Source organism: Protobothrops mucrosquamatus, unplaced genomic scaffold, assembly GCF_001527695.2.
Source record: "Protobothrops mucrosquamatus isolate PMUCROS unplaced genomic scaffold, P.Mucros_1.0 scaffold31, whole genome shotgun sequence".
In the NCBI taxonomy this organism is placed as follows: domain Eukaryota; kingdom Metazoa; phylum Chordata; class Lepidosauria; order Squamata; family Viperidae; genus Protobothrops; species Protobothrops mucrosquamatus.
In genome coordinates, this window is record NW_015386415.1 from 436,188 (window position 1) to 446,642 (window position 10,455).

General features: G+C 50.7%; 1 protein-coding gene across 1 annotated transcript; it reads right to left on the reverse strand.

The window, feature by feature from the left end:
- Positions 1-224: 224 nt before the first annotated feature.
- On the reverse strand, positions 225-7,303 carry CUNH2orf42 (chromosome unknown C2orf42 homolog). The gene is made up of 8 exons (XM_015811161.1): positions 6,481-7,303; positions 6,104-6,214; positions 4,570-4,674; positions 3,535-3,639; positions 2,596-2,703; positions 1,279-1,379; positions 836-998; positions 225-751 (listed from the first exon to the last, which is right to left on the reverse strand). Exons 1-8 carry the CDS (start codon positions 7,301-7,303, stop codon positions 543-545), a joined length of 1,725 nt encoding a protein of 574 aa, XP_015666647.1. The 3' UTR covers positions 225-542.
- Positions 7,304-10,455: the final 3,152 nt, after the last annotated feature.

Genomic DNA, 10,455 nt, shown 5'->3' on the forward strand with positions numbered 1-10,455 from the left:
AGCAGCTGCCAACAGCACAGGATTATGAACACCCGGCTCTTCCTCCCCCCCCCCCCCGTTGTCTTTTTAAAGAGCCCATTCAGGGACTGAATTGTAAGGGAATGGATTCACTTTCTTTTATATGCATGACTAATCTCACAACATTGCCATGGCCTTAAATTAATTTATTTTAAATATATACTGTAAAATAGGCCAGTAAAGAGATCGTAGCAGCCAGCCAGCCAGCCCTTGGAACTGCTGGGACGACGGCCGTCTCAGGGAGAAAGGAGGGACAGGAGTTGGCCGGGGCACTCTGGGTGTGCTGGAGCCGCCAGCCGGCCTGGGGATTCAGGGAGGACTAATTCCACCATCTGACTCGGCTGGGGGGGGGGCTGTTTGCAAGAGAGGCCCGAGTGAGAAGCTCCTGGAGAGCAGAGGGTGGGCAGCGAAGTCACGTGAAACTGCGGCTCTTCCGGCCGGTGGCTGGCAGGGAGCAGGAGAGAGTGGCCGGCTACGAAACGGGCCTGTGCAGCTGTGCACACAAAGACAGAGGCGAGGGGCGCTCAGGGGAAGGTGAGGGTGGTGAGCGGCATGATCTCCAGGGCCTGATCCAGGGAAGGACGCTGCTCCTGGTAGTCGGCAGGGTGGCCGTTCCTGTAGTGGCCGTACTCAAATTTGATCCTCAGTTCGCCAATTTTGGACTGGGGCAGGATGTCCGGGATCCACTCAATGATGAAAGGCGTCGGTTCCTTTTGATCCGGGGATGTGTTACCTGAGAGGAGGAGAATGAGAGAAGCCACTTCCCAGGTCACCACAAGCCAGCTCTTCTGCCCCCCCCCCCCCCGTGCAAACTCACCAACTTTCAAGAAAGTTTTCAGTTCCAGGGGGCGAAGAACAGGCTGCTTCTCCAGGCGTCCGTAGGTCTCAGCAATGCTCTCCACCTCCACTTTGGGGCACCTGAAGGGCTCGTAGGTCCCATCCCGGTTCTGGATGAAGCTGCGGGTTATTTCCAGAGGCATCTGGAATGAGAGGGGATGAGCAGAAGAGATCCCGAGAAAACCCACCACCACCTTGTTGCAGAAGGAAACGTTCGTTCTGGAAGATGAACAGAGGAAATCTAGAAAGTTGAAAGCAAGCCCCAGCAAGGAAAGTGAGGCTTTTTAATTTCCTGGTCTAAAGCAACTAGAGGTGGTTGGAGAGACTCACTTCCATTGTTCACCTCTCAACAAACATGCCGGAGTCGTCGTCCTCTGCTCAGAAACGGAGAGCTCATAAGTCAGAAGGAGAAACGGGCCTTACCTCCACAGTATCAAAGATCTGCTTCACCTGCAAGATGTTGGTGATGTGCCACGTGTATTTAGAAAAGGTACCCAGAGGTAAGGCATCTTTGCGGACAAAAGCTAGAAACAAAAAAATTATTGGTGACGTATAATCATATATATATGTATATTTCTGGGCATTTTATGGTAGTAAGATTAAAAGTATTAACAATAATACATCATAAATAAAAGCAGGGCAAAGGCATACAAAACATCCCAAATAAAAACATCTGTCTAGTCATTATAAACTTGCATCCAAATCAGACAGGACCTACCAAAGGCCAGTGTAAGCCAAGTGGACTACTCTTTTGCCAAAAAGAGATGTGTGTGTGGAGGGAAGGTGTTGCAACAGGTAGCCCCCCTCCCAAATTTGCAAAGGGCTGCCTCTGGGGTTGCATGGGGGAGGAGAGTCCAGCATCCATAAGAATAGAATAGAATAGAATAGAATAGAATAGAATAGAATAGATATGAGAATGAATGGAATAGAATAGAATAGAATAGAATAGAATAGAATAGAATAGAATAGATATGAGAATGAATAGAATAGAATAGAATAGAATAGAATAGAATAGAATAGGATAGGATAGGATAGGATAGGATAGGATATGAGAATAGAATAGAATAGAATAGAATAGAATAGAATAGATATGAGAATGAATGGAATAGAATAGGAAATCCCCCCCCCCCACATACACCAGGGACTTTCTCCCTGCCAGTCAAGCGCCCACCGGTCTCTGCAGAAACAGCCAGAGCAGCCTCTTCCATCAGCCCCAAACAGCGGCCAGCCAACACATCAAACCTGGTCTTAAAAGCAGCCATTGGGGAACACGGGTTCAAACGAGCACTATCACCTGTGTCACACCAAGTGCCAAGTGCTTGTGGGGGACAGGGCTGCCCCAGAAAAGGCAGCTCTGTTGAGCATGCCCATCGGCCGCAAGCCCAGTGCCCGCTCTCTGTGTCAGTCAAGCAAGGAAGGCAGCTTCGTCTCCCAGCAACCTCAAACCCCAATCTGTGGACTGAGCCAGCACCCGGGAACCGTCGGCAATTGCAGCTTCGCATGGGCAGGGGGCTCCTTGCCCAGCGGTGGGACTCAGCGAGGGGCAAGGAAGCAAAGGTGGAGGGTTCAAGTGCTCCACCTCCCCTGCACAAATGACACCAGCCGCAAAGCAGAGCGGCAGCCTTGGGCAGAGGCCTCAGGCTGGCTGAGTTTGTGCCCAGGCCCAGGAGAGGCTGAGTGTGGGCGCAGGGCCAGGGAAGGAGGGGGCAGCGAGGGGAAACACGCTCTGAAGAGCAGCACCTGTCGTGGAGTTGGGAAGCCGCATCTTGACGCTCCCAAGGCAGATTCGCTGCTGCAGAGCCTCGAAGAAGGCCTGCGGGACGTGGAAGACGAGGGGCTCCGGCTTGCCTGAGGGAGACACGCAAGGGCAGGAGGGGCAGGCGGTGATTAAGGGCGTCTCAGAAAGCAGACAGAACATAAACTGAAACAACAACAACAAAAGCGGAGGCGTCCAGGCTGACTCATAGGAAGGCCAGGGGGGGTCTGGCGAAAGCTTGTGTATTTTAAAAGCACCCCACTGACAAACAGCGTAAACAGCCTACAGACGGGAGAGGAAAGAAAATGCTCTTGAGGGACGGAAGGCCTGAGCCCCAGTTTTTTACAGGAAGGGAGGTTTCTTCCTTTCTCTGCTCCTTACGCAGACCTGGGCTCTGCCCTCTCTTCTCTGACCATTCCCCGGGCAGCCTCTCTCCAGCCCGCCTCCCAAGGTTTTCCCACCTAGCCATTCCCCCCGGGAAGGGGCTGCCACGGAAAACGCACCCTTCTGGCAACATTTTAAGGGAAGGAGGTAGGAGCGGTAGGCAAATGTGTCCTTAGGGAGAGGTCATCCTGCGAAGAACCTGGTCTGTGCCATATAGGAACGGTATAAAGGTAAGAAGCAGCATCTCAAATTGCACCCAGAAGTGCAGCTACCCTAACAGGGATGCAAAGTGAGCTAACCTGGAGACACCTGTCCATCACTGCCCCCTGCTGCTTTCTGGACCAGTTATGACTTCCAGGTGGCCTTTGGGAGCAGCAATCCAAATGGGGCCCTCCCGAGACGGTGCCCGGCTGCTGTGAGCAACCGCTGGCTGCTCCAGGAGAAGGGCTCGGTTTTCCTCTGTTCCCGACTGTCCTCCTCGGCTAATCAGCCTTCCAGGAGGCAAGGGGAGGCGGGTGTGGCTGGCAGGAAGGACTCACCGTCAAACTGGTAGTGCATGGCTTGGTGGATCCGCTCCGTGGCGCTGGCCAGCCACTCCAGGAAGGACAAGGCCACCTGCGACTCCTCCAGCACCTGACCGCCAGCTAAGCAAAAGGGAGGCAAGTTGCAGCCTCCTCGGAGTGCTTGTGGCCCCCCCCTTGGCCCCTCCGACTGCATCCTGTTGCAAAGAAACAGGCGCCTGCAAGGGAGGGCAGAAAGCCCCCCCCCCCAGCTACATTTTGAGTCTGAAATGGTCTTCCAGGCTGCATTTTATGGATTGACTGATTAGATTTTTATCCCAGCTCTTTATTTTGGGTCAACTGAAGGCAGAATACGTTCATGATGCTCCTGCCTCTTATTTTCCTCACAACCACCACCCTGTGAGGTGGGCTGGGTTGAGAGAGATGTGCTGGTGCCAAGCCACCCAGATGAATTTTGTGCCTAATGCAGGACTCAAACTCGGCTCTCTTGGTTTCTAACCCAGCACTTCCACCACTACACCTAGGTGGCACTCCAAAGTCTTCTGACCACCAAGAGGCAATACGGGATCAGATCCGTCCTTACTGGGACCTGCCAGACTGACTTGGCCAGATCCTGTTCTAAGGGGGGTCAAACCTTTTACCAGGAACCGGATCGTTTCATTTTCAGGTAACTAAAAGCTACATGAAAAGGACTGGGAGTTTGACCAAGTCGCTGGTCTCTTCTCTTCCGTTCTGGGGCCCCAAAGGCTGGTGGGAGGTAGACTCCCTCGCGTTCCACGTACCACCAACCCGCAGAAGTTTCAGTAGGAACACCATGCAGACGGGCCCTGGAAGTACGCTTAGCTCTGGCTGTTCTGTTCTTTGCCAGGGACATTTTAAAGCTAAATAAACCTGCTGTTTCTTCCTGTTCTTCTCATGTTTAAGTTCACAAGTGACGGTCTCCCTAATCTCAGCCCAAGTGAAGGGCCTTCTAAATAGCCTTGCCTAAGCTTGGGGGGGGCTTGTTGGGGTGGGGGCTCTGCGGCCTTGTGGTCTGGAAGGGAATGAACTCACTTTGCCTTTTCAGCGATGCAACGGATGCCTTCTTCAGTCCATTTTTCTGCTGCAAGGAGTTGTTTGCCAGATCTTGAGACAAGAGGGGGCTGCTGGCCTGCATGCCTGAAAGGCCAAATTGAACGCCTTCAGAATGGACAACCTTTCTCCCAGCCTCTTTCCGATAGTGGAACAATCATGACACAAAGGATGCTCCTAGAGAGCGCCTTCTCCAGAAATGGCAAAGGGAGAGAATTGTACGCTGCATTTATGAGAATGAAGGTGATCCCTTTTTAAAACTCAGACATGATTGCAAGAAACTCATGGGCTTTGATGTCACCTGGCAAAGGTGCCTTCGTTCAAGAGAACAAAAAACGAAGCAAGAATGACAACCAGGGGTTCTAAGAAAGATGAACAACTGGAACACATGTTTAAGTTTAAGCTTTTCTAATTCAGACTTGTTCATAGAGCAAGTCTCTTCCAGAATAACAGAATTGGAAGGGACCTTGGAGGTCTTTTAATCCAACCCCCTACTCAAGCAGGACCTCACTTACTGACTGCCTTGTTCAGTGACTGTTTGAAGTTACAACAGTGCTGAAAAAATAACTGCACCCAACTCCTGCATTCGCAGCCTCCCTCCGCCACTTGGTCGCCCTTGCAGCCAGTGTGCGTTCCCCCTGCCCTCCTCCCAGGGCAGGGTGACTGGAGAGGCGGGCGTTACGGGGCACACAAGGAGGAAAGCAGACTGGGAGCCACGCACCCACGCACTTCTTTGGATCACCCGCAGGCAGCCCTACATCACTCCCTTTACAGTTTTAATAGCAAGGATTCTTGTAGTTAGAACTCAGGGCTATATTTTTGTGTTAGCAATCTCCATAACTTTGATGCTATTCTGTCATGCTGTACCTTAAATATCTACTGGTAGTCCTTAACTTACAACTGTTCATTTAGTGACCATTCAAAGTTACGATGGCAATGAAAAAAGTGTCACAACCATTTTTCACACTTAGAACTGTTGCAGCCTCCCCGTGGTCACGTGATCAAAATTCAGACGCTTGGCAACTGACTCGTCTTTACGACGGTCGCAGTGTCCCAGGGTCACGGGACCCCCTTTTGCAACCTTCTGACAAGCAAAGTCAGTGGGGAAAGCTGGATTTATTCAACAACCTTCTTATGAACTTAACAGGTGCAGCAATTCACTTAAGAACTGGAAAGAAAGAGGCAAAACTCCCTTAACAACCGTCTTGCTTAGCAAAAGAAATTTTGGGCTCAGTGGTGGTAAGTTGAGGACTGCCAGTATTTCTTGAATGATTGCGATTTCATATTTCATGCTAGTTTATGAGTGGAATAAGGACTGAGGACAAATAAGGAAGGAGCTCCCGTCCGCATCACAGGCCTTAACAGTGTTAAGGTGGGTCAATTCCCAGAACTCCCCAGCCAGCAAACTCTGGAGTTGAACTCCACACGTCTTGACGGGTTCAGAAACTCCTGTTCTAGCATGTCAACACGGAACCCAGATCCGCCCAGAAAATGAGCCAACATTGAAGCTTCTCACCCAGCCCTTCGTCCTTCTTCTTGCGCTTCGCTTTGGAGGCCGCAGAGTCTCCCGAGGGCAGAGGGGATTCTGGCTGGCAAGCAAGCGGAGCTCTTGCCGGGGATTGCAAACCTGCAAGTGGGAAAGAAAAAGGGCCGCTTAGGAGCCTCCCCGTTTCTTGGAAGAGCCTGGGGCCAGCCACAGCGCCGTAACCAGGGAGCGCCCTCGCTCAGACCGGCCTGAGGGGCGGCTTTTGCTCCCGCCACCCACCAAAAGCCAGGCCTGCCTGGGCCGTTCTGCTGCCCACTAATCAGTGCTGAAGCTCAGGAGGCTGGAGGGGGCCAGAAGGTCTCCTCCCCCACCCCCCAGCGGCTGCTCCGTCCTCTGTGCATACCCACCGCCAGGCTCATCGCTGAGGAAATCCGCAAACTCCTGGGCTAAAGCCTCGTCGCTGGCGAAGGCACAGATGCAGGCAAAGAAATGGATGCATCTCTGGCTGCCCTCTTCCGTGGCAGAGCCAGCCTTGCTGGCCCTCAAGGACTGGCAGGGGCAGAAAAAGCGGGGGCCCGCTAGGTGCTTGTGGCCAGACCTGGGAGCAAAAGTGATGTGGAGGTAGCCCAAGCTGTGCTTCGGGCCGGCCTTGCACTTGACCACCAGCACGTTCTTAGTGATCCTTTGCACCAGGGGCCCCGAGGGCTGGGTGGCCAGCTCCCAGAGGGTCTGCTTGGTCTGGGGCGAGGCCTGCATTGAGTTCAAGACGGAGCTCTTCAGCGTCAAGGGGGTGGCCTCTGCCTGGCAGCTCATAGCAAGCTTCAGGTGCTGGCACTGGTTTTCCACCACCCCTTGGGTTGCTGCCTTCAGACATGCTGGGAGGTAGCAGCGCCCAGAGCTGAGCTGGGTGAGGATGGTCCCGTCCACAGTCTGGATGGTGGTCTCCGAGACGCCCAGCTCCACAAAGCACCGATATTCAGGGCCCCTGTCCCTCTGCCGCACCGAGTAGATCTGGAGGTCTGAGCCGGTAATGATCTTGACGGCATCAATGCCAGCCGGCTTCCGTGAGCCGTAGCGGAAGACGGTGCCACAGGTCTTGTTTTTGCAGCTCAGCCCACGAGTGCCGTTGTAGGTGCCGCATCGGGGGCATTTCCTGATGCCTCTCAAGGTTGCTTTCCCCAGGTCTGATAAGAAAGCCGGGACTTTACTCCTCAGGGAGACGGAGTCCATCCTTCAGAGAACCTGGGCCAAAGAGGAGTGGGAAAGTTTGATTCAGTAGAAAAGCCCCGCCCAGGTCCTTGGGGGTCACTTCTGGGGTGGGTTTAAACTGTTTTCCTGGGAATATTTACCATCTCTGATTCTTGTCTGAGAAAAGCACCAGAAATGGACTGCAGAAATTAGTGGGCCAGCGAAATGCTGTGGTCATAGTATACTTAGATTTCAGTAAAGGGTTTGATAAAGTAGACCACAATCTGTTTCTTGGTAAGCTAAAAAAATGTGGGATAAACAACACTACCACCAGATGGGTTTGTAACTGGCTGACAAATCGTACTCAACATGTAGTCCTTAATGGAACTACATCCACATGGAGGGAAGTAAGCAGTGGGCTATTGCAAGGTTCTGTTTTAGGCCCAGCACTCTTATCTTCATAAACGATCTAGACCAGGGACTTGAAAGGGATCAAATTTGCAGATAAGCTGGCAGAGATAGCCAACATTCCAGAAGACAAGTTCAAGATCCAAAAAGTTCTTGACAGACTTGAACATTGGGCTCTATCTAACAAAATGAAATTCAACATAGATAAAAGTAAGTTTTTACACTTAGGCAAGAAAAATCAACTGCATAGGTGCAGACTAGGTCCCTTCCAACTCTACGATTCTATCATTCTATGAAATTCAGAGAGCAATTCTGGTGCCAAAAGTGGGAGATCTAAGGAGGACCGTAAGCAATAAACAAAAAGTACAACCAACTGGGGAATTATCCTAAAGCAGACATGTCAAACTCGCGACGTCACATGATGATGTACGACTTATCGGGACCGTTTTGCCATTGCCGGCCATGGGGTGGGCACGGCTTCTGTGTGATGCGTCTGGCCCGTGGGGCGGCAGTTTGACACCCCTGTCCTAAAGACAGTGACAGAACAGAGCTTATTTTAAAAGAGACCTTTCCCACTCCTTCAGTTTTACCATGGTTTGCGTAGGATAATTTCCTAAAGAGATTATAACCCACCAGCCAGATCCAATCGCCACACTCAGCACCTGAGACGGCCTACCTTTGTTCAGACCTCTGGCCTCCTTCAGTGGAAGAACAGAAAGTCTGCCTCCAAGATGCAAAGCAGGCACTTGGACTCCCACCCCCACCTGCTGCCGAGACTGGGTCTTCTGGCACAAAGAGCGGAGCTGACCACCCAGGGGAGAGTTGGTTTACAAAACTAGCCCAAGCACACTCAGCTCAGCCTGCTTCCCTCCACCTGGTAACCAGAAGAACAAAACTAGGGAGGTCAGAAAAAAAAGTCCTAGTTGGGCAGTGCTGACCAACTCCTTAGTGTGCCATCTCCTAAAATGGAGAGAACAACATTTATTCTTCAGTTATTCTTCAGAGGAGCTGGCTGAGCTGATCTGAGTTGCAGAAAGTGAAACCCAATACCTAAAGCAACAAGGAGAAGCTGAAAACATAGCCCCCCCCTCCCCCATCGTCTGATGACCCACCATTGCCTGGACAGTGTGGTTCACCAAGTGGTTCAACACCGAGCGGAGCGTCTGTGAGCAGCCAGCCTGAGCCAGAGCCAGTCCCAGCCCTGCAGGGGACGGGACAGGGCGGAATGTCAGGAATCCTCCTCAGGATTCTGGTGAGAATACAGATTGCCCGCCGTGGGGGTGTCACAATGAAGCCACTGCTGCTCTGAAGCCTCCGGCAGGCCCTGGGTGGGCAGGTTCCCCTCGACTCTCTCCCGTTCTCAAACCAGCAGGATCCGCTCCCTGACACTGGAAGGAGAAGACAAGGAAGCCTCTTCCCCTTGAGAGCAGCCCTGAAGAGGAGTCAGTGTCAAAATCTGAGCAAAGGCTTTTGTAAAGGGAGGATCAAAACCTCAGGTAGTTTTGGTGAATGATTAGGGCTATCTAGTGTGGCGTGTGTGTGATTTTTGTGGCTGATTTCCATGCTGAAGGAAGCTGCAAGTGTGAAACTGGGCGCAGCAATGGCATCAAGCAAGTGGAGTGGGCAGGATGAACCCCGTCAGCTTTTGTAGGGCGTTTTCAAGTGCAAAATGAGTGTCTGACTCCCTGAGCGAAAGGATTCCTTCTTGGTGGACGTGTGTTAAAGCAAAGAGATATTGGACAAAAATACATACTTGGCTAGAAAAGATGTTGGGAAAACATATAGATTTTAAACTTGAACTTTTTTTTATTAGATATAATGCCAGAAAAGCTTGACAAACAAAGTATATACTTGATTTTACATGTGATAACAGCGGCAAGAATCATATTCGCACAATATTGGAAAAATGAAGAAATACCACCAGAGGAAGAAATAATTTAAAAAATACTAGATTGTGCGGAAATAGACAGACTTACTCTGAAGTTGAGAGAAAAAAAAAGAAACAGAATACTTTCAAACTTGGGACTTATTTTATCAATAGCTGGAGAAAAGAATAAGGGATTAGGAATTCAATTTGTATTAGTGAATGATAAACTCAGACAACACGTTTGTTGAATTGTATTAAAAAATCAATATTTTTTTTTAAAAAAGGAATCCCCATTTATCTGCACACAGCATCATACAGGCCAATTGCCAAAGAATAGGAAGAGGAGGAGGAGGGGTGTGTGTGGCTGGAGGGCAATAAGTCAAGTCCTGCTCTTAGGCAGGAAAAATCAAATGCAGATCTAGAATAGGAAATAACTGGCTCAACAGCAGTAAATAGGGAGGCATCCTGGACAACCACTTAAATATGAGCCAGCCATGTGCGGCAGCTGCCAAAAAGGCCAATGCAGTTCTAGGCTGCATTAACAGAAGGATAGAATCAAGTGTTTTGTATTGCACTGATAAGACCACACTTGGAATATTGAGTCTAGTTCTGGTTACAACGCAATACAAAAAAGATGTTGAGGCTCTGGAAAGAGTGCAGAGAAGAGCAACAAAGATGATTAGGGGCTGGGAAGCTAAAACGTATGATGAACAATGCAGAAATTAGGTATTTAGGCGTGAGCTTAAATGGACTCCAGAAGATGGTAGAGGACAGGAAGGCCGAGAGCAGGGGTAGGCAACCTCGGCTCTTTTATGACTCATGGACTTCAACTCCCAGAATTCCCGAGTCAGCATAGCTGACTCGGGAATTCTGGGAGTTGAAGTCCATGAGTCATAAAAGAGCCGAGGTTGCCTACCCC

Bases quoted from the DNA above. Each gene is read 5' to 3' on its own strand.
- CUNH2orf42 (XM_015811161.1), bottom strand. From the start codon at position 7,303: ATGGACTCCGTCTCCCTGAGGAGTAAAGTCCCGGCTTTCTTATCAGAC. The intron at 999-1,278 runs GTAAGGCCCGTT...CTCTCATTCCAG, and splicing joins AGATCTTTGATACTGTGGAG to ATGCCTCTGGAAATAACCCG. The intron at 752-835 runs GTGAGTTTGCAC...TCCTCCTCTCAG, and splicing joins GAAAACTTTCTTGAAAGTTG to GTAACACATCCCCGGATCAA.